At 38.8% G+C, this 25038-nt stretch overlaps 1 protein-coding gene across 1 annotated transcript in view; it reads right to left on the minus strand.

Moving 5' to 3' along the window:
- Positions 1–657: 657 nt before the first annotated feature.
- The window catches only part of hs1bp3 (HCLS1 binding protein 3), a 111697-nt gene continuing 87316 nt past the window's right edge, over positions 658–25038 (minus strand). Inside the window, exons 5-7 of the mRNA XM_059981794.1 lie at positions 17776–17921; positions 12273–12411; positions 658–8105 (exon numbers count right to left, since the gene is read on the minus strand). Coding sequence (XP_059837777.1) covers positions 7838–8105; positions 12273–12411; positions 17776–17921 — 553 coding nt within the window. The 3' untranslated portion in view covers positions 658–7837. The remainder of the gene's footprint in view (positions 8106–12272; positions 12412–17775; positions 17922–25038) is intronic.

The raw sequence follows: 25038 nt of genomic DNA on the forward strand, positions 1-25038 counted from the left end.
GCAATAATGTATCTTTTAAGAAATTAATGTAAAGTACACCCACTTTGTTGATTTTTGTCTGAAAGTCATGAATTTACTTTAGAGAACTAAAGATCTTCCAATGAAATACAGTGTGAAAAAAAAACACCCATATGGTCTGAGTTGTAGAATACTGTAAGAGTTTCGAGCATCTTTGACTTTCTATTCCTCTTGCAGTATTCTGGTAAGTGTTTACATTCATCCTTGCATTCAATTTTCTAAGCCTCCTTGAGGTTTGGAGAACAGCTTTAACTAGGTGGCACTCACAATGCACTATGATTTTTGGACGCCTGGTTTCCTGACCAGAACAATCACTTATTGCTGCCTGCCACAATCTAGAGGGCTGCAAGAGACGGCTCTATCCTGTTATGTATTGAATGTGCCACACCAAAGAGCCAAGACCATGCTTTACTGGCAACAAGTTATTTCTATTCTTTTGAACTGAAGAAACGCATTGTTGTGAGAGAGACAATTTCCACACAACTTAGTCAGTATATTCCTTATAAATAAGCTCCGTAGCTATCACATTGTAAACCAACATGTGAATTTATAACAAACACCACCTCAAAATGTGCTTTTTAATGTTTGTTTTTATCAATTATATGCAGAAAACTCAATAGAACTTAGGAGAAATTGTATTGATAACCAGTACCAGAAAATTATAAACTGGGTTTCATGCAAATTAAATAATATAAAGAGACATAATTCACATTACGAAAGGGATGCTTCTGAAAATCTATGCTTTTTTTTTCAGACAAGACTTCACTTACTGTCATTGTTCTGCTGAGAAAGGGACATGAAATCTTTCCATAGTTTGTTACAGATATGCTGGAAATTTTCCTCCCATATTACAGCACAGAAGGAAATCGAAAGAAACTGGAATTTTTAGTTACAGTAAGAACATGCAAACTGTAAAGAGAGCATCCAAGGTCAGGATTGAACCCAATTCACTGGATCGCAAGGAACTCGTGCAATGTGTGAGAGAATGCATTTGTATCTGTTGCTCTGTTCCCTTCAAAGTTCAAAGCAACTTTATTACCAAACTACGTACACAGTTCGTCACCATATACAACCATGAGATGCATTTTCTTGTGAACATTCACAGTAAATTCAAAGAAAAACAATAGAATAAATGAAAAACTGTACACAAGATGGGCCATCAAGGAATGTGCAAAAGACAACAAACTTCAAATACAAAGAGAGAAAAAAATAATAATAAACAAGCAATAAATATTGAGAACATAAGATGAAGAGTCCTTGAAAGTGAGTCCATAGGTTGTGGGAACAGCTCCATTTTGGAGTGAGTGAAGTTAGGTAAAGATCAAAGATCGAAGTAAATTTATTATCAAAATACTTTATTGTCACCATATATAACCCTTCTTGCAGCATACTTAATCGATTCATAACAGATTAACAATTGTAATAGAATCAATGAAAGACCAGAGTAACTTAAGTTTTCAACCAGTGTGCAAAAGACAAATTGTGCAAATACAAAATGAAATAATAAAAAAAATAAGCAATAGACATCAAGAACATGAGATGACGAGTCCTTAAAAGTGAGTCTATAGGTTGTGGGAAAATTTTAATGTTAGGGCAGTTAATGTTGAATGAAGTTATCCCGTTTCAAGAGCCTGATGGCTGAGGGGTAGTAACTGTTCCTGAACCTGGTCCTGAGGTTGTGGGTCCTGAGGCTCCTTCATGATGGCAGTAGTAAGAAGAGAGCACATCCTGGTTGATGTATGTCGTTGATGATGGATCCTGATATCCCGCAACAGCACACCGTGTAGATGTGCTCAATGGCAGGAAGGCCTTTACCCATAATGGACTGGGCTATATCCATTACTTTTTGTAGGCTTTCTATTCTAGAACATTGGTGCTCCTTTACCATACCATGGTGCAAACAGTCAATATACTCTTCACCTCACATCTATACAAGTTTGCCAAAGTTTCAAATGACATGCCAAATCTTTGCAAACTTCTAAGAAAGTAGAGTCGTTGTCATGATTTCTTTGTAATGGCACTTGATGCTGGACACAGAATTAATAGCACTTTATTAATAATCTTTCTTTCATAAGTCGACTCAGGCCTAGGGAGCCAGCATCTGGCACAATGATGGTCTCTCCACTCCTCCCTCTCCCTCAGTTCATCTATATTAGCCGTGCCGCTATCTTCAAGGAGTGTATTGACCATAGTCTTGGGAGGGTGCCCAGGGTTCATCCTTCCATGCTTGGGCTCCCTTGTGATGACTAGGCTGGCAGGTAGCTCAGGGTGGTGTAGACAGTGCCCCCCCCACTAGTTGAGTCTTCTTGCCTCGATTTTAGTAGTGAGCATCGATGGGTCGTCATTGAGCTTGACGTTGGTCATGTGCTGTTGCCAACTCGTGTCAAGAGCCATCCGGAGCATTCGTGTATAGCAACCATCTAGTGACTTTTGCATTAATAATTATCAATAATTATTAATAATGATCACTGTTAACAATGAAGAGGCAAGCTGAGGTGAGGCAAGGTGAGTGGCGAAGGGGACGGAGACAAGACAGATTTGAGGGAAGCAGAGGTGTAGGCAGGTTCGAAGCAGAGCTGAGGCAGAGTTGAGGCATCCTTGAGAGTGAGGAGAGACCTGATGTTTGATTTATGTGCTGGGCCGAACTGGAACAGTCCAGTACGGGCTGAATCATGGTGGGTATAAGTGACTCATTTACTGTTCCATATACTGCTGAAGAAAGTAGCAAGGTAGTAGTTGAAAAATAAAGTGTTATAAAGCCTCTTGAATGAAATTTCTGTTCTTATTCTTCCAACAGATGATTTATAATTCTCCCAGAGTCATAATACTTCAGGAAGAGTACCCATATGAAGAAATACCAAGTTGTGTATCCCACGTACACTTAACATCAGAGAAGACGGCCAAATATCTGTTGTGAGTTTTGTATCCATTCACATTCTGATAATAGTTCTTATTTAAAAACAAACTTTGTCAATGACATATTTTATGGGATAGGTACAGAATATGTTAACTTTTACTTTCTTCACAACCCATGAAAAATATAGCTTTTAGAATCAGAATTAGAATCAGGTTTATTATCACCGGCGTGTGACGTGAAATCTGTTAACCCAGCAGCAGCATTCTGCTAACTTGAACTCTACATTCAATATTAGATGTTAGTACAATAAAAACATTCATGGAAGAGAAACATAATCACATTCTTGGTACCTAGACACCCAACATAAATGGGCAGTGCACATTTAATCAGAATCAGAATCAGAATCAATTGAAATGAAGCCTAAACCTTTCCACTGATGATCAGCAATTGGAAATATTTTAAAACCATATTGAACAACTACTTCAGTGACTGATTTACTGCATTCAAACTGCCACTAAGCTTTCCAAGACTAGCAGCAGATGTAATAAAAAGTGTCCCTAACAAAACTAACCAATTATCGGAAGTATATTTTCTGGGTGTACATACTTTATTTTTTGCCAACTACTGGCATTGTACTAGTTTCTGTCTCCCTCTATTGATGAAAGTCAAGCATTCTCAAACAACCTCCTGTTATGGCTAGAAAATAAGTAACAGGATATACTTATTTTGCATGTCTTTCTATCATCTCTGGCTATACTCACACATTATGAATTTTTATGTGAATGCAGAATTGCCATACCACCTGTGACTTCACCCATGTGGTTGGAGAAAGAAGGGAATTCTGCACCAAAAGAAAGATAAAGCCAAAATTTCCTGCCACCGAATTTTCCATAATGCCCAGTTAGCAGTTTTTAGAAGCACAGAATAATTACAATATAGAAGGTGGCCTTTTTTCTCAATGAATCTGCTTTGGTTCCCAAGTGAGCAATCCTTTCAGTCTCATTCTCCAAATGCAAATTGCAAGTGTCATTTCCAATCCCTAATGAAAGTACTAACTGATTTTGTTTCTAATATCCTTGCAAGGAATAAGTCATTCACAGTGAAAGTAAAAATGGATTTCCTCTTGAGCCCAATATTTTAAATGTACGTCTTCTCCTTCTTAAATTATTTGCTTATGGGAACACCTTTTTTTACCCTAGCCAAATCAGGTATTATCTTGTATACCTCTATCAATTCTTCTCCATATCTCTGCTCACAAGAGAACAATCCTAGCTTCTTCAGTCTAGCCTTAGAATAAGAAATACTCCTTCTTGGACTTATCAACATAAATTGTTTTCTTTTCCCAATGCATTTTGTTGTGCAAAATGGGACACACGTGGTGAAATAGGAAGGACTACGATGATATAGCTTACCAATTGTAGTGAATTTTTAAAAATTCATTAAATATAACAGCAATTTAAGAAAAGCCCAGTGATAAATTAGTTGAGTAACTTGACTTTTGTGTTTGTGGTTGGAATAGCAGGAGCTTAGTTGCCACATCATATTCTAAAGGTCAATGTTTATCATCACTGAGCTATCAGAGGTGGAGGGTGAGAGCAGCTTTAAATTCCTCGGTGTTATCATTTCAGAGGATCTCTCCTGGGTCCAGCAAGTAAGCGCATCATGAAAAAAGCACAGCTGCACCTCTACTTCCTTCAAAGTTTGCAAAGATTTGGCGTTCCATCTAAAACTTTGACAAACTTCTAGAGATGTGTGGTGGAGAGAATATTGACGGGCTGTATCAGCCACTTGAATGTTAAACCCTGCAAGAAGTAGAGGATCCGTCATGGATAAAGCCCTTCCCACCATTGAGCACATCTACTCTAAGTGCTGTGCAGAAGGCAGTGTCCAACAAGAACCCCCTACTACACAAGACCACGCTCTCTTCACAGTGCTACGATCAGGAAGCTACTGCATCAGAACCCACAATACCAGAGTCCGGAACAATTATTACCCTTCAACCATCAGGCTGTTGAACCAGTGGGGAAAACTTCACTTGCCCCATCACATAACTGTTCCCACAACTAACATACTCACTTTTAAGGACCCTCTTTCTCATGCTCTCAATATTTATTGCTTAATTATTTATTATGATTTCTTTTTTTTTCTTTTGTATTTGCATAATCTGTTGGCTTTTGCATCTTATTTCTTTGTCCAGCCTGATGGGTGCAGTCTTTCATTGATTCTATTATGTTTCTTGGATTTACTGAGTATGCCTGCAAGAAAACAAATCTCAGGGTTGTACATGCTGACATACATGTACTTTGATAATAAATGTACTTTGAACTTTGATATTCATATCTTAAAACTATAGCTATCAATGATAATCACTACAAATTTTGAATGAGATAAGGCGATTCATTTTCTTAACCCGTAACACCTCTTATCGTAAGACAATTTTATTGAGGCAATGACCCAAAATGTAAAATCATGCAAACAGAAAAAAAATATTACATAAGAGATAATGAGACTAAAGGCAGTGGAGAGTGAGAGAACATGGAAATGAAGTTCTTGCAAAACTCACCCATTCTAAAGTCAGATGATATCAGCAGTTACACTTTTCCCATCATTTGCTGCATCTGGCCAAGATCAGGTGACTCAGATACCTATAACAATGGGAACACAATGAACTGCAGATGCTGGAATTCTTTGGCAAAACAAAGAACCTGCTTGAGGAACACAACTGGTTGAGTAGCATCTGTGGAACTAAAGGAATTTTTGACATTTCAGGTCGAAACCTTACGTCAGGGCTGTCGGGAAATTTCAGGGCTTGGACCTGAATAGCCAACAATTCTTTTCATCCCACAGATGCCCCTCAACCCACTGGGTTCCTCCTGCTCCAGAGATCAGAGATGAAAGGGGGACCTCTTCTGCTTTCCACCCTTGAAAGGCAATCAAGACATCTGGAATGCTGCTCAGCAATTCCAAATATTGTTACATTCCTGATTTACACACGAAGCAAACTATCTGCTAATTCAAACTAATTCTTGAAACCAAGTTCCATAATTTCCAAAAGCCTTTCAATTACTGTACATTTAAATTTAGAAAGAATGGTCACATTACTGCACCAAGTTTGTAGAATTATTGTTATCATTTCAGTTGAAACTATATTACAATAAATACCCCATACCATGGGCAGAAATACATTTTGGTGATTAAAGGCAGTATCAGTGGTATACAACCTAAAGACTATCCATTGCAGTAAATATATTTCTTCCAGTCCTTCATTGAGCCCCAGACTGGTTCCATCCCCAATGCGGTCACGTCCAGATTTAATAAAACTAGTGCAGGTAATGACATCTTGAACAGCATAGCCTTTTTAAGTTCGTTGCAGCATTCCCACTGTTCTTACAGCTGTGAAAAGTTCAATAGGTTGTCAACATACACACTTCAAGGGGAGTTGAGTGGGAAGAAATATGCAAAGTCATTGGAAATAAAAATTATAAGTATTTTTAGGGTTTTGGGGCAAGCAGATAATTTGAATCAGATATTCAATATTTTTTTATATTTCTGAGATTCATAATCAGAGGAGAAGATGACACTAAGATGGATGGAAACCAATGAAGTCTACTAAAGGACTGCTCTGAGCATAAGTGCCTCTAACATTGATAACCCTTATAGAAAGAATACCTAGGACAGAATCTGATTCATGTCAAATTAAAGGAACTGGTTTGTGGCAATAATACAAAAGACTTTAATCCAAAAACATACATTTATGCAAGTGCACCCAATAACTAAATGGAAACAAATCCTTAATCAAAGAAAATCCAAAGAGTGCTGCTGAATCACTAATGGTGTTTCTCTTTCGAAAGATGCTCAGCATCTTCATGGACATGTGCTTGGGGTATAAGGCATTAATTTAATAACACAGGAATTGGCATAAGTATGCCAGTGTCAATGATCTGTAAGAAAACAAGGCATTTAACTATAAAAATGTCCTGGTATCACCCAATCTGAAATGGTGAAAAGGGGTTCACTTCCAAGGAATCATGGTATTTGGGAATTCCTACTTGCAATAATGAATATTGCACTGGATGACCTTGATAATTGGAATACTCCACTCCTGAGATTTCCTACACATGACACAAAATGTTCTTCCATTTTATTTACAATCCAGGTCTATCTTTTCCCAAATACTAACTACATCTACGGCTAACATAAAAAGTGTTAAATATTTTCAGCACTCACCAGCCATGTTTATAAACTGAAAAAATACAGATATGTTGAGAAGCTTGATGTCATGAACATCTATCTCAGTGACTGCTCACCTCATTCCCCCATTCCCATTTCCCTCTCTTACCTCATCTCCTTACCTGTCCATCACCTCCCTCCAGAGCTCCTCCCCCTTCCCTTCCCTTGCTTGGTGTTCTGTCTTCTCCTATCAGATTCCCTTTCTCCAGTCTGTTATTTCTTTCTCCAATCAACTTCCCAGCTCTTTACTTCACCCCACCCCCTCTCCCAGTTTCAGCTATCACCTACCACTTAGGACTTCTTTCTCCCCTCCCCAACCATCTTGCTCTGGCTTCTCATCTTTTTTCCCCAGTCCTGATGAAGAGTCTCGGCCCACAACATCCAGTTTACCCTTTTCCACAGATGCTGCCTGGCTTGCTGGGTTCCTCCAGCATTTTGTGTATGTTACAGATATATTGATTTTGATTTTTTTTTGACACAGGGACTTAGTGGGTTAGCTCCTTCACACGTGAAGGAATCAAAATATCCCTTTTTGTTCTTTTGACTTAGTGCTTTCTGGATTTCAAGAATGTTTGCCTCAAAGGGAAATCACAATCTTCACTTAAATGTTTTTTTATTAATGCACATAAATGCAATAAAATATCATCGAAAGTACTTTGAATGTATTTTAAGTTCATGTAGATAACCAGGTTATTCCAAAAATAATTGATACATTATTGAAAGATATTTTGTTCAAAACAGATCTAGTGAGTCAGTACTTGATGCCTCATTCTCCTGAATGTATTTCAGAATATCTAGTTCATTCATGGCAGCCACTGTGTTTTTTGAGGAACTGGATTCAGCTGCAGGACTGGTTCTCCTCATTTCAGAGGGGCAGGCAGGCTTCTTGGTCACAGTTGGCTTGGCTGGTACAGCTGGCTTCGCTGGCACAGTCGGCTTGGCTGGTTTTGCCTTATTACTGGAACTTAAGTTCAGTATTTTATCCAGGTCATCTTCAACTCTGGAAATATTAAAGGCACAAAATATACAATAATTGATGTTACTGTCATTTGACTACTAAGTGTACTTTGACTTACAGCCTTTGATTTACTACATGCATTTTGATGTACAGCATATGCCATTTGCAGCTGTTATCTATGTAATTGGAGACACTGAAGAATATGAAAAGCATTCAAAACTGGAATCCATCCTGCTTGAACAAAAGTGTATGAATAAATATATAATTGTTGCTCAAGAAGGAATGAATGCCATGTGCTTGGGATTTCACAGACCAGAAACATCAGTTTTCATAAACATTATTAACAGAAACTAAAAACTAATTCAGAGTAAGCCAATAGCACAATTTAATACATTTTACAATGTGTTGAGTTTTATTTAATATAAATTACAACTTCTTTCTTCCCAAGAGAATCATGGCACATTTTAAAAATGGATATAACAAAGTTAAGTTTAACTTGCTTTCAGCTGAATTGAGGAAATCCTGAAGTGCACATTGAGAGAGAAGTTGTTGAGTGAGATAAATTGTGGCATAGTGAAAGTGCTCCTAAAATTATAGTTTATAAATTCTTAAATTACTACAAAAATCAAAAATATAGAAGTCACTTACCAGAATAGAGCGGTTTTAAAATATTAAATGATTAATTTTTGTTTTTTTTAATAGCAGGTACAAAGAATGCAACAAGTAGATTCCCCACACAAAACAACATTCTTTATTTAATCACTCTTCTTAAAATAACTATCTCATTTTAACCATGACAGAAGAGCAGAATTAGGCCATTCAGCCCATTGAGTCTGCTAATTTATTATTTCCTCTCAATCCCATTCTCCCTCATTCTCCCCATTACTTTTAACATTCTTACTAATCAAGAACATATCAACACCCACTTTAAATTTACCTAATGACTGTGCCTGTGGTCATGAATTTGACAGATTGACCACCCTCTGGATGATGAAATTTCTCATCGTCTCTGTTGTAAAGTACGTCCTTTTGTCCTAAAGCTGAACTCTTCTGCTCCTAGATTGTTCAACTATTGGAAACATTCTCCATGTCCACTTCATACAAGTCTTTCAATTTTCAATAGGTTTCAGTGAGAATCACCCTCACCTCTCTCAACTCCAGAGAATACAGGCCCAGAGCCATCAAAGTCTCCTTATACATTAACCCTTTCATTCCCAGAATCATTCTTACAAACACTCTTTGGACCTTCTCCAATGCCAGCATATGCATTCTTTGATAAGGGGCTCAAAACTGTTCACAATACTTCAAATGGGGGCTGATGTATGCCTTATAAGCCTTCAGCATTACATCCTTGCTTTAATATTCTAGTCCCCTCAAAATGAGTACTAACATTCCATTTGCTTTCCTTCCTACCAATTCAGCCTGCAAGTTAAACTTCAGGGAATCCTGCACTAGGACTTCCAAGTTCTTTGCACCTCTGATTCTTGAATTTGCTTCATATTAGAAAATAATCTATGCCTTCATTCCTTCTACCAAATTGAATGACCGTAATCCTAAACCTAACTCAAGATCATGCATGTTCCTGCACTGTATTCCAACTGCACTCCTTTGCGTATTCTCCCAACCTGTGCAAGCTCTTCTGGAGATTCCTTGCCCCTCCTCCTGCCTTTGTATCATCCATACAGTTGGCCATAACGCCATCCATTCTGTCATCCTGATCATTTACGTATAACATGAACTGTAGTGGACCAAACACTGGCCCCCACGGAACACTAATAGACACTAGCAAGCCCCCTTTATTCCTACCCTTTGCATTCTATTAGTCAACCAATCTTCTAACTATGCTAGTACCTTTCCTGTAACGCCATAGGCCCCCATCTTGTTTAAGCAGGCTCATGTGTTCCATGTTGTCAAAAGCCTTTTTAAAGAACATGTAAACAACATCAACTGACTCTCCTTTATCTTCCCTGTTACTTCTTCAAATAATTCCAAAAGATTTCTCAGGCAAGATTTCCCCTCATGAAAACCGGCCTATTTTATAATGTGCTTCCAACTATCTACGAATCTCATCCTTAATAATGGACTCTAAAATCTTCCCAACCACTGAAGTCAGGCTAACTGGCCTATGATTTCCTGTCTTTAATCCCTCTCCTTTTTTCCAAAAGTGAAGAGACATTTATGAGTAGTCATTCCTCTAGAACCGTTCTTGACTTTAGTGATTTTTGAAAGATCACTATTAAAAACTCCACAAGCATAGCAGTTAGAGTGACACAATTACAGCTCAGGACATTCTGGAATTCACTTCTGGCACCGTCTATACTGTGTGCATGTGCCTATCAGTGTGTGTCTGTATGTATGCGTGTGTGGTTAGGTTAGATGAGCATTAAAAGTTGTCCTGTGATTAGGCTAGTGTTAAATAAGTGCGGCCGTTGGGCTGGAAGGGTCTGTTCCACGCTGGATCTCTAAATGCAATTAAATAAAATAAACAATCTCTTCAGCTTCCTCCAAGACCTTGGGGAGAATCTATCCACAGACCTTTCAGCTTCCCAATCACCCTCTCATTAGTAATCGTGATTATATCTAAGCCTGTCCCCTGACTCTTTTGAATTCCTGGTATGTGGCTGGTGTCTTCCACAGTGAAATCTGATGCAAAATACAATTCAATCCATTCACTATTTCTTTGTTCCCATTATGACTCCTCCAGCACCATTTTCCAGCGGTTCAATGTCCACTCTGGCCTCTCTTTTACTCTTTAGCTAGCTTAAAAAAAATCTTCTGCTATCCTCTTTTATATTATTGGTCAGCTTCTTATTCCAGCATTTTTCTCCTTATGGTAGTGATCTGCTTTCAGCCACAACTCTGGTGCCAACACAGTCATACAGTACCTGCCAATTTCTAAATGGGCAACAAACTCAATTTACCTTGTTTTGTATACTGTTTTGATTGCACCCTGGCTATAATTTTGCACTCAAATGACACCTATGCTTTGAACCCTGTTGTAATGCTGAATTTCTTCTAACATTGCTTGGTTTTGTTACCACATGGAAAACTTGGCCTCCCTCTGCAGTATTAAATTGACCAATGAAATTCTGACTTTGTTTGACAACCTTGGCCATGAACACCACCACTCTATCTAGTCAGTAAAGTCAGTGAGCCTACCGCTTACTCTGGAGCTGGTACTCTCAAGGACCTGGTTAGTCTCAACTCTCTTTTGGAATTTTCTGAGGCATCAATGAAGGAAACCCATCAAACAAGAGAAAATCTGCAGATGTTGGAAATCCGAGCAACACACACACAATGCTGGAGGAACTCAACAGGCCAGGCGGCATCTGTAGAAAAAAGTACAGTCGATGTTTCGGGCTGAAACCCTTTGGCAGGACTGGAGAAAAAAAAGTTGAGGAGCAGATTTAAAAGGTGGTGTGGGGGGAGGCATGAGGGAAACACCAGGTGACAGGTGAAACCTGAAGGGGGAAAGATGAAGTAAAGAGCTGGGAAATTGATTGGTGAAAGAGACAGAAAACCATGGATGAAAGAAAAGGGGGTGGGGAGAGGCACCAGAGAGAGGCGTTGGGCAGGGGATGGGGAATGGTGAAGTGGGGGGGGGGGGGGGGTGTCATTACCGGAAGTGTGAGAAATCGATGTTCGTGCCATCAGGTTGGAAACCTATCAATGTGTGTTTTCTGGAGCAACACACACAAAATGCTGGAGGGACTCAGCAGGCCAGCTGGCATTGATGGAAATGAATAAACAGTCGATGTTTCAGGCTAAGACTTCTCTTCATTCTCTTCAGGGCATTTCAGAATATATGTTTCTTCAGGATGAGTGTTGTCTGAAGCTGGCAGCTGACAGCAACTCAGAAAGGAGGTAATACACAGGACGTACTTGGGTGAGTAGGTAAATCAAAATGGATTTTTAACTGTATTGTGCTGTAGGTTTTCTATGTTTCTAAGATGAAGATGAGTATTAGAGTTGTATTGTTCATGCATACATTAACAAAATTAATTTTTGAACCTCTAGGAAGTACCACCTCTCTTGGGGTCCAGAATATCTAAAACTGATCAGAAATTTGCAACAGTAACTGGAAGCAAACATCAGAACTTTTGTTACAAAGACTCCTCCTTCCTGATGGCAGCAGCGAGTAGAGAGCATTTGTAACATCAAAACTTTTATCACAAAAAGGACTACTTTATTAACTAGTAAAATAACTACCTCAACAATTCTTCGGTGTCTTCATCAAGGTTTACAGTTATGGCATCACCTTTAAGCTCACAGTTAGATGGAATTAATAATGGGTCATTGCTTCGGACAGATCCGCCCAAGTCGGGGTCCTCAAACAACCTGCAATCAGCTGCAGAATGAGTTCACAGACTGGTTACTTCACAATATGTATTTTTCACATTATAACTCAGTTAATAACCAAAGTTTACTGCTTGTTGTCCATATGAGGGTTAGAATCTACAGGCAAACTTGTAGTTTCCATAAAACAAAATCCAATGTTATGCACAAAGCATCAAAAGTGTAGTTTGTTTAAGGTGAATTATTAACCTACTCAGTGATTCAGACACAGCTTCTTCCCCTCTGCCATCCAATTCTTAAATGGGCATTGAAGCTTTGGACACTATCTCACTTTTTAAAATAGACAGTACTTCTGTTTTTGCATATTTTAAATAATCTATTCAATATACAGAAATGGTTTATTTATTTATTATGTTTAATTTTATTATTATTATTATTTCTCTCTCTGCTAGATTATATATTGCATTGAACTGCTGCTGCTAAGTTAACAATTTTCACATCACATGCCGGTGATAATAAACCTGATTCTAATGTCAAATTTCTTGACTCTTTCCATTCCAGAAACCTTGAATTGCCCATTCGTTCTCTCAGTACAAATACTGAATGGTCTGTTGACAGCAGCCGAGATTTGATGCTTAGATTTCAGATTACACAGCAACTGTGTATTTATTTTGAATATTATTTAAAGTCATTAAATATTCCTTATAATACTTACTGCCTGTTATGCATATGGCATTTAGGGCAGAGTAGTAGAGGTCCTCCATTTTGGTCTGCCCATACCATCGCACACAGATAAAGAAGGATTCTTCATTGCTGGTGGCATAGCAAATTTTCTTTGACCAGTCAGGGTTGTCATCTCTGAGCTGATCCCTTATACTGGCTTAATTTAATTAATCAGATTTCCACTTCCCAAAGTGACTAAATTTGAATATATATGAAACATCAGATCCAACCACTAGATTATTGGTACAAGAAAATAATCAACAGTTTTAGTTTGGTAGGAAGATGGGATCCAAAGCACCTAGTCAGAAAGTGGATGAATGGAGAGGACGGTTGATGTCAGGGCCAGTAAAAACAGACAGGGTAAAGTAATCGGTATAATGGGATGGATAGTTTGAAATGTGTGTATTTTAATGCTGGGGATATTACTGATAAAAGTGATGAATTTAGATCATGTATCGGTACATGGAACTATGATGCTGAGGCCATTATGACTTGGTTGAGAAAGGGACAGAAATGGACGCTTAATGTCCCAGGATTTCAATGGATTAGAAAAATATAGAAAGGGAGGTAAAACAGGTGGGGGAGTTGCACTACTAATTAGTGACAATATCACAGCTGTACTCAGAGGGGAGATAAAGGATGCTCGACCACTGAGTCTATATGGGTAGTACTCAAAAATATGAAGGATACAATGACTCAGATGGGATTGTACTATAGACCCCCAATAGCTAACTGGGTATGCAGGCATATTACAGAAAACAGTAGGGTTGTTGTCCTGGGGGTCTTCAACTTTCTTAATATAAACTGGGACCTTCTTAATGTGAGTAGTTTAGATGTAGCTGAATTTGTTAGGGGCATTCAGGTGGGCTTCTTAAAATAATATATAGATAATCCAACTCTTTTATACAGAGAGTGGTGCGTGCCTGGAATGGACTGTCTGGGGTGGTGGTAGAGGCAGAAACATTATGGATCTTTAAGAAAGGTTTAGACAGACATGAATGAGAGGCTATGAACATTACGTAGACAGAAGACATTAGTTTAGTCAACCATTTCATTACTAATTTAATTGGTTTGGCACAATATTGTGGGGCCGAAGGCCTGTTCCTGTGATGTACTGTTCTATGTTCTATTAATACGGTAACATTCCCACCCCACACCAATGGCAAAAAAGACAGTAAATTAAAGAATAATATGTTAAGTTGTTTGCATTTGCAAAAGGTGGTAAATTTATGACAGATTTATATGTATTAAAACTTTATCAACTTCTAGCAAAAATGTTAAAGCATTGCAATCTTCAATGATTGTTGAAATGACCTAATGTGGGAATTATAATTACATCCAAAAGCCCAAATTGAAAACTGCCCTGGCATTCTTCCAAATTTGTGTAAGTAAACCTTGAACATCAAAAATACATCACTTAAATAGGACAAAATAACTTGTACCCCTGTTTTTAATTATTATCCTATTTACACTACTGTACAGATTTCTCAAATGAGAAAGAGAACAAGTCTTTCTAGGAATGGAGCAATGTAATCACTTTCCATGACAAAATACAATTGCTCTGTGTATTACAAATCAATCAACTGCAAGATAAAATCGTAAGTAGTGAAAATGAATGCGCATACAAGCTGTTATGGAAATATTATTAATTAATCAATACGAGGAACTAAGGAGAATTTAAATTAATGAAGGATAACTAACAGACAGCTGTATTCAACATCAGCAAGGTTTCACTTGGTTTTTTGCTACATCTTTGAGAATACCCCCAGAGAACCTGATTAAATGACTGAAAACTGCTCTATCTAATTTGCTACGGAGTATGGTTCTGCTTTTCCTATGCCAATTTATGACAGGGAATTAGTAAAATCACATTGGAAACCCAGGGCTGAATTTCCTTGAATAGCAACCAACACAAAATACCAGACAAAAAAAATGAAAGCATCCTTACCACTCCGTATTCATTTGACAAAATCCAATATTCAATATAAATGACTCATTTGAAATAGTGAGTGAAAGAGCGACATCTTGCAGGGATACAGTTATTTGAAAACTGCAGGTCTCGTCGGGAGTGTGTCACTGTTTGAGCCAATAAAAAGAAAGGAGGTGCAAATGGAGTGGTCATTGTGCAAGTGGGGCAGTGTTAGAGTGGTCCAGGATTGGTTCAACAAGCTTTGGTGAGTACAAGCTTGGGCAAGCAGAGACACAAGCTCTAAGTAAGTTTCCAGTAAGTATTCCTTTTCTGCAGTACATAGCTAGTGTGCTGATTATAGGCCCAGAGTTAGTGGTATGTTCCTTGTTTGAAATGCGGGGACTTTGGGAGAGCTCTAGCCTCCCTGATACCTACATCTGCACAAAGTGCACCAAGCTGCAGGCCCTTAGGGGCTGTGTTAAGAAACTGGTGCTGGAACTCGATGACAGTTGGCTCATACAGGGAAATGAGGAGGTGATGTACAGGAGCTACAGGGTCCCTAAGCTGCAGCTCCAAGTTGCAGGAGGCTGGTACCTGGGTAACTGTCACTAGGGGAAAAGTGAATAGGCCAATGCAGAGTATCCCTGTGGCTGTCCCCATCAATGGTAAGAATACCACTTTGGATACTGTGGGAGGGACGACCTACCGGAGAGAAGCTGCAGCGAGCACATCTCTGGCACTGCGTCTGGCTCTGTGGCTCAAAAGCAAAGGAGAGCGAAGGGAGAAGAGGTGAACTGTAGTGATAGGGAATTTGTGGTTAGGGGAACAGAAAAGGGGATCTGTGGATAAGAACAAGATTCACATATTGGTTGTTGCCTCCGGGGAGACACCTCAGATCAAGTCCACAGCACTCTTAAGTCAGCAGCTAGAGGTCATAGTCCATGGCATGAGTAGAATGGGTATCAATGGCATGAGTAGAATGGGTATCAATGGCATGAGTAGAATGGGTGACAAGGTCCCACAAAGTGAGTGCAGGGAGTTGGGTGCTAAGTTAAAGGACAGGACCTCCAGGGATGTGATCTCAGGATTGCTACCCATTCCAAATGCTAGTGAAGCCATATATAGGAAGATCGTGCAGTTCAACACGTGGCTAAGGAGTTGGTGCAGGAAGGAGGGTTTAATATTTTTGGATTATTGGGCTCTCTTCCAAGGAAGGTGGGACCTGTATAGAAGGGACAGTTTGCACCTGAACTGGAGAAGGACTATTATCCTAGTGGAAAGGTTTGCTTGTGCTGCACGGTGGGAGTTAAACTAGAGCTGCAGAGGGATGGGGACCAAAGCACCAGGACAGAGAGTGGAGTGGTTGTGGAGAAAGTTGTTGTTAAGCTGACATACAAGGTCGGGAATCAAAAGGTTGAACCTGGTAGGAATAAAGTTCTCAGCTGTGTATATTTCAATGCAAGGAATACCGTAGGAAAAGCTGATCAGTTTAGGGCATGGATCAGCACCATGCAGCCATCTGCTTCAATAATCTGGATGATAATGTGGTAAACTGGATCAGCAAATTTGCAGATGACACCGAGATTGGGGATGTAGTGAACAGTGAAGATGACTATCAAAGCCAGCAGCTGGATAAATAGGCTGAGAAATGACAAATGGAATTTAATGCGTGTTGCACTTTAGGAGGACCAACCAGGGTAGGGCACTGAGGACTGCGGTAGCACAGAGGGAACTAGGAATACAAGTCCATAATTTCAAGAAAGTGGTGCCACAGGTAGATGGAATTGTTAGGAAAGCTTTTGGCACATTGGCCTTCATAAATCAATGCATTGAGTGCAGGTGTTGAGATGATACATTGAAATCCTATAAGACTTTGGTGAAGCCTAATTTGGAGTATTGTGTACAGTTGGTCATTTACCTACAGGAAAGATGTAAATAAGGTTGAAAGAGTACAGAGAAAATTTACAAGGATGTTTCCAGGACTTGAGGAACAGAGCTATAGGAAAAAGTCAAAAAGGTTAGGACTTTATTCCCTAGAAGATAGAAGACAGAGGAGATTTGATAGAGGCATACAAAATTATTAAGGGTATAGGTAGGGTAAATGCAAGCAGGCTTTTTCCACTGAGATTGAATGAGCCTACAACTGGGGATCATGGGTAAAGAGTGAAAGGTGAATTGTTTAAGGGCAACATGAGGTGGAACTTCTTTACTCATGAGCTTGTGGAAAGATCTGCCAGCACAAGTGCTAGATGCAGGTCAACATGACTGGGCAGAGAACTAGTTTTGCAGAGACTAGATGGGCCAAAGGGCCTGTTTATGTGCTGTAGAGCTCTATGACTCTATTTAATTCTCAGCAGAAGAGACAAAATTAATTTTCTTTTCATTCAGATTCTGAACTGCGATTGATTCAATTGGCATCAGCATAACTGGGAAATCACCATTTTATTTCCGAAATGAGATAAGTTTATAATGACTTTCTTATGCCACTAGCAGCATAAATCGCAAGTTGAAATCTTACAATGGTAAGTTCTGAAGTTCAGTCAAACAAATCTTGTAATTTGAGCCAATGAAAATGGTAGGTTTTGACTAATGTCCAACAGTGCAACTCTCTTAAGGAAAGGGAATGAGGCAGCCCCAATGAATGTGGATAATATTATCTTAACACTACATTACGTGTTTCAGCCTTACAGTCAGCATGGGACAGTCAGTAAATACTGTCAGCTGCTATCACTCATGTATAAAGAGAGAAATGCTCTTATTACTACCTTCTGAAGCAGTACTCACCTTCTTGAAAAGGGGATTTCTTCAGAGCTGTTGTGGATGAACCTTTAACTGGTTCAAAAAGTCCAGCATCAGCATCCACCTCCTCAAAGAGAGTAAACTTGTGTTTCATCTTCTGCTGAGAAGGCTCAGTGCTCTTCACTTTATACCTGAAAAAGTGTACGTAACGTTTGTGCAATAGATCACACAGGGGGTGGTGGGGGTGGGGGTGGGGGGGGGAGTCACGTTCTAATGGTAACGCTGAAAACAGATCTTATTTCATCAGCTATCATTGGGCAACGGTGAACACTATTTTACAAGGCTTTCCAAGTATGATTACATCTGCTTAGAAATGCAATGTTATTCTCAAGTTACTTCACTGCTTCTTTTCATGGGAGAGTTCTGGCTGTGAAAACAGGAGTCAGATAGTACTTGCATTTAGTTCTGAGTGAGAGGTACAAATATTTCAGATGACAAACAGATGTACAATGCACTGAAAATATCCAATAGTTTCTGCCCAAAATGCACTAAATAAAGTCATGCAAGAAACAAGCCCTTTGACGTCTTTGTCCATCTATACTAATCCCATCGTATTCAGCATCTTGCCTACCTAAACACTCCTAAACATCGTGATTGTATCTGATTCCACCACCATCTCTGGCAGCAGATTCCCGACATCAACCACTGTGTAAAACACTTACCCTCAAATCCCCTTTAAAACTCCTGCCTCTCACTTTTAATTTAATGCTCTCTTGTCTTTCATACTCAAAACTAGTATTTTGCTGTGCCACCACCGAATTGGGTAGACATGGTTGGGATTAAAGGGATGAAATTAAAGGTTTAAGTACTCTTTAACAATGTGACATCTATTCATTGTTTCAGAGGGATTTCTCTGAAACCTATACATATGTACCATTAACTCTTCTTTGTTTCCCAGAGCATTGTTAACTTCCAGACTAATCTGTATCTACTCTCCCAGTCTCATATCATGAACGCTGACAAATGATAGCGTTCCCTTTATACAGAATACAGTGCAAGAGAGAATGATCCATTCCAAGTAGTGCGAAGCATTTTACATATTGTAATAATATAGCTTACAATATGTAACTGGTATATGCTGCATTCTCCTCACCACTAGAATAGCAAGGGCAGCAGGTACATCGGAAGATCACCGTTTGCATGATCTCCGCCATCACACACTACACTGATCTGGCAATCTCTGTTCCTTCAATACTACTGCAAGGCTCTGGGCCATCAGGGCTAGAAACATAGAAAACCTACAGCACACTACAGGCCCTTCGGCCCACAAAGCTCTGCTGAACATGTCTTACCTTAGAACCACCTAGGCTTACCCATAGCCCTCTATTTTTCTAAGCTCCATGTACCTATTGAGGAGTTTCTTAAAATACCCTATCGTTTCCGCCTCCATCACTGCTACCGGCAGCCTGTTCCACACACTCACCACTCTCTGAGTAAAAAATTACCCCTGACATCTCCTCTGTACCTACTACCAAGCAACTTAAAACTATGCTCTCTCGTGCTAGGCAGTTTAACCCTGGGAAAAAGCCTCTGACTATCCACACGATCAAAGCCTCTCATTATCTTGTACACCTCTATCAGGTCACCTCATCCTCCATCACTCCAAAGAAAAAAGGCCGAGTTCACTCAAGCTATTCTCATAAGGCATGCTCCCCAATCCAGGCAACATCCTTGTAAATCTCCTCTGCTCCCTTTCTATGGCTTCCACATCCTTCCTCTAGTGAGGCAAACAGAACTGAGCACAGTACCCCAAGTGAGGTCTGACCAGGGTCTTATACAGCTGCAGCATTACCTCTCAGCTCTCTTAAACACAATCCCATGATTGATGAAGGCCAATGCATCGTATGCCTTCTTAACCAGAGTCAATCTGCATAGCAGCTTTGAGTGTCCTATGGACTCGGACCCCAAGATCCCTCTGATCCTCCACACCGCCAAGAGTCTTACAATTCATGCTATATTCTGCCATCATATTCGACCTACCAAACTGAACCACCTTACAATTACCTGAGTTGAACTCCATCTGCCACTTCTCAGCCCAGTTTTGCATCCTATTAATGTCCTGCTGTAACCTCTGACAGCCCTCTACACTATCCACAACACCTCCAACCTTTGTGTCATCAGCAAATTTACTAACCCATCAATCCACTTCCTCATCCAGGTCATTAACAAAATTCACAAAGAGGAGAGGTCCCAGAACAAATCCCTGAGGCACACCACTGGTCACCAACCTCCTTGCAGAATATGACCCATTTACAACCTCTCTTTGCAGGTCAGTTCTGGATCCACAAAGCACAATGACCCCTTGGATCCCATGCCTCCTTACTTTCTCAATAAGCCTTGCATGGTGTACCTTTGGCTCTCGAATCAAAGAGGATAACTTCACTTGTCCCATCACTGTACAGTTCCATCACCCTATTGTATGGACTCATTTTCAAGGACTCTTCATCTCATGTTCTTGAAAATTATTGCTTAATTATTATGATTTCTTTTTTGTATTTGCACACTTGGTTGTCATTTGCACACTGGTTAAACGCCAAAGTTGGTGTGGTCTTTCCATGATTCTTTGATGGTTATTTTGGATTCATTGAGCATGCCTGTGGGAAAAATAATCTCGGGGTTGTGTATACGGTGACATATATTTACTTTGATAATAAATTAACTTTGAACTTGATCATTGAATTCTCAAACATTACTGTTACAGTAACTTCAACAGGACAGCAGTTCAAGAAAGAGGCACACCATCACTTTCTTAAAGACTTGTAGGGACTCGCAATAAATGGTGGCTTTCTCAGCAAAAGAATCCCAGAAATTAATTTTAAAATGTCACAATAAATGCATCAAAGTCCCTCCAAATATTAAAACAATATAAATTTATCCAAGTCTTTCAGTGTGAAAACACTGAATCATTACTAGAAACTTTTTTAACTATCTTACTTGAAATGGAGTTGGGATTACTCTTGAGAAATTTGCCTTACCCTTGGTTTTATTATTAGGGAAAAGACCCTTTCCTCCCCCCTTCCTGCAATTGCTTTCCACATGAAAGATGAAATCATCAGTACAGTATGTACAAGTCTAAAATGGAGCTGGCACTTTCCACCAGGAAGCATCTTTCTATTTTCTGACTGAAACTGTATTCCCTAATGGATTTTTCATGAGTATGTTTGTAAGAAAATACACAATTACTGAGAGGCCTATTTTAGAACAATGCAAACTTATTTAAAGAAGCAGGAAAGATAAAAAAAAAGGAAAATAGAAAAAATAGAATTATCAGCTTACAGACTATAATCACCTAGGCATAGAGTTATCACTGCCCTCACCATGTTATGGATCCCTGCTGTCCCAGCAGAGTCTACTGTGAATGTATTCTGCAATTTTTCAGTCATGCATTTCTTCAAGATGACTCTGGTTTTCCTACCTGCAGTTAGTGGGATTATTTTCCTCCTCCTGTGCTTTGGATAGTGCTTGAATGTAAATTTTTGGCAGCCTCCCACATCTCCTTAGATCTTTACTTCTTTCAACAACCTTAATTTATTTGGTGGGCAATTTAGTTCAAAGTGTCGTTGCCAATTAACTGGACTATCACAACTTTCACTTGCTTGCCTCTCTTACTTTATTTATTTGTGTACAGGGAGAACAGTTCAGCTGAAGGGTGATTGACTTGAAACATTAATTACTTATTTTATTTTTACAATAAAAAATAACCTTGAGGTGACACAATGGTATAGTATAGAATTCATGATACTTGTGATATGTTTGTGGAAGTCTCAATACATTGCTTTCTACTGTGGACTTATTGCATAAAACCAAAAGCACCAAAACCTTAAGAAAACACGGTTACTGCTTTGAAGTTCTGTCATGATACATGGAAGAGGATTTGACTTTTTTGGAAAATTGTGGCCGGTTGCAAAGAAATAACGATGAGTGTCTGCATAATTTTCAAACTTCTAGCAAATTTTCAATCCACACACTGAAGAGGCACTTATGGTTGAAGGGCTCTGCAGATGCCTTAGCTTTCAGGGTCAGTTTATCCCGGTGCTTGAAGCAAGTTTTGGGAGCTAACAAGGCTGCTGACTTTTACCAGTGTGAAAACTTTCCTGCCACACCATAATCATAAAGTGGGTATACAAATAAAGGTTTGAACTTGTAGTTTGACACAACACATCAATTAATCTTCATTATAGTACAAAGAACAAGTGTTTGTTTTGCTCAACTCAGAATGCAAAGTACATTTGGAAACTCGTGAAAGGATTGATTAAAATTAAGTACTGCTTTAAAAAATATTTAGTGAGACAGATTTACGTTTGAGTTCGACTAAGTGTTGAATATTATCTTTTGCTTCTCTCCTGGCTAGACGTTTAATTCCCCTTAGATGGAGAGATGTTGCCCCGCCCACGCATGCTCAATGGCTTAATGATATTATGTCCTGCTTAGACCTTGAAAAAATTCATTATTCAGTTCTTAATTCAGATATAAAGTTCCATAAGGTCTGGGAACCTTTTATTGAGTACTTTCATAACCTTCCTCTTAACTAAGGTTTTTTTTCAGTCCCTTGCTTTCAGCTCTTTTTTTTGGTAGTAGGCATTATTATCTTCTGTTGTTAAGTGTATTTACAGTTTTGGGGGTTTGAATGTCCTGATTTATATTCTCTATATTGTGTTGTGGTTGGTCTGGAGTTGCGGGGCTTGGGGAGGATACTAATTTTACATGTCTTCAATTTGGGTGCTTTCTCAATGATCTTTTTTGTATCATATTATTATTGTATGTTTATTTTTGCACTGTATTAATGTTCTTCATTTTGATCTGGGTTTTTTTCTATCTGTAGCAATGTAGAAAATGCATAAAAAACAAATAAAAAATATTTAAAGATACATGGGAATGATTTTGCACAGTGGTTATTAATTTATGCAGACCCCCTCCACCCCGCCAGCTGTCTGTAGGGAGTTCTTACGTTCACCCCATGACTGTGTGTGTTTTTTCTGGGTGTTCCAGATTCCTCAAGCTGTCCAAAGATGTACTGATTTGTAGGTTAATTAGTCATTGTAAACTGTCCCGTGATCAGGCTAGGGTTAAATTTAGGGTTGCTGAACGGTGTGGGTCGAAGGGCCGGAAGGGCCTGTTCTATACTGCGACTCAATAAAATAAAGTAACTTCCCATAGTCACTCTCCAGGGTATTTGGTTAGTATCCCACTATTAGTCACCATAAAAATTCAATTATTTATCAATTATGCTTCATCTGCCAAATATAAGTCAGCAAGGAATTGAAATTCATGAGTCAACCCTTTATGATTAAACCCTTTTGTTAAATGGGAATCTTGTGCAATTTAGATACTTTTGCAACTAACATTTTTCAGTATCTTGTAGAGATAAAATGGAGATGACACTAGCTTAAAAACATCAGTGATATAGCTGCTTGTGGCTTTAAAAAACATACCTGTACATCAATAATCTAATTTTCAAAAAAAAATCTTTAAAGTATTCAGATTAAAATCAATGGATTGATACCGAGCAGCATCCAAACTTGTGTCAGTTTAAAATAAAATGCACAACTTAGAGATGCCATTGATTTTGCCTTTCAGCAAATCATTCAATCCAACTGCTTTAAAAGCAGTCAGGTGACAATTTTACTCATAAACATATGTAGCTCCCAGTCTCAATTCCCCTCAGCTTTATCATCTACACGGTTTTCAATTCTACCTCAGACACAGTATACTATAAAGTCACCAACATGGATGCTATTGGTGGCTGATATTAATGCTACTAAACTGCAACATTTTTCAACATTTTTTAACTGTAAGCTGCAAAGCACCACACTATTGTGAGGACACAGAAAGCACACATCTTATCATTGCTGATACACGGTCTGTATCAGTGTTAAAGATGCACCATCACTTGCTTTGCAGGGACTTGGGCTAAATATATTTTTTGTTACTGTACGTTTTTTTTCCTGTTATCATAACTCAATGTGCCATGTACAGTGTGCTGTGATGATACCATGTTTTGTACCCTGGCCCTGGAGGAATGCTGTTTCGTTTAGCTGTATGCATGTGTATGGTTGAAAGACAATTAAACTTGAACTTATAAAAGCATCTTGACCACCTAATAAATCAGTGTAGTAATCATACTTTGTATCTGAAGCACTGGAACTGACGGTTAAATAATAGCAACCAAGCAATAACTGCATCACTGTCTGATATGGGGTATAGGCACGAAAGAAGCTGCAGAGGGCTGTAGATTTAGTCAACTCCATCTTGAGTACCAGCCGACAAAGTACCCAGGACATCTTTAGGGAGCAGAATCTCAGAAAGGCAGCATCCATTATTAAGGACCCCCAGCACCCAGACCATGCCCTTTTCTCACTGTTACCATCAGGTAGGAGGTACAGAAGCCTGAAGGCACACACTCAGTGAATCAGGAGCAGCTTTTTTTCCTCTCATCCGATTCCTAAATGGACTTTGAACCCATGAATACTACTTCATTTTTAAAATAAATATTATTTCTGGTTATTTTTGCATAATTTTAATCTATTCAATATACATATACTGTAATTGATTTTTTTCTCTCTTCTTCTATATTTTGCATTGCATTGAACTGCTGCTTCTGCTAAGTTAACAAATTTCATGGCACGTGCCAGTGATAATAAACCTGATTCTGATTCTGAAATGTATAGTTGAATACTTGGGAAGAATTTGTCAACAAACTGTAGTTTTGGTTATAATGCAAAGCTTTTGTAATATTACTATTCAGTAATTGGTCTAATCATTGTACCCAAATGAATTTTAAAACATACATTTTAAAATATTAATTTTAGCTTTATCTAAAGCGTAATAATTTCTTAACAAGGCAAGGTTGACAGCCAAAGCAAACTTCCAGCTGAAAAATCAAGCATTATTCACTGTCTAGACCAAGTAAGTTAGGATCAGCCAGCACGTAGAGAAGCATTGAAAGAGGAGCAATGCATCCTCTTACACACTTGATACTGTATCCTAAAGTGGGATATTTTCCTGGACTTGAGTTCTTGGATCATAACTGATTCCACAAACAGTCAAGTGACCAACTTTAAAGGAGAAATAACTCCCCAAGACTAAGAACTGGGCTGCAAATTCAAACTTAATTTTAAAAAGTAAGCTTTCACTTAGCACAGATTATTACTTCATTACATGCTCTATTGGGCAATAGTTTATAAGAATTGCTGCTATCTAGCTTTCAAGAAAGGCACTCAAGTGCTTTACATACTTAAACACTTAACT

This window comes from Hypanus sabinus, chromosome 10 (assembly GCF_030144855.1).
Source record: "Hypanus sabinus isolate sHypSab1 chromosome 10, sHypSab1.hap1, whole genome shotgun sequence".
NCBI lineage: Eukaryota > Metazoa > Chordata > Chondrichthyes > Myliobatiformes > Dasyatidae > Hypanus > Hypanus sabinus.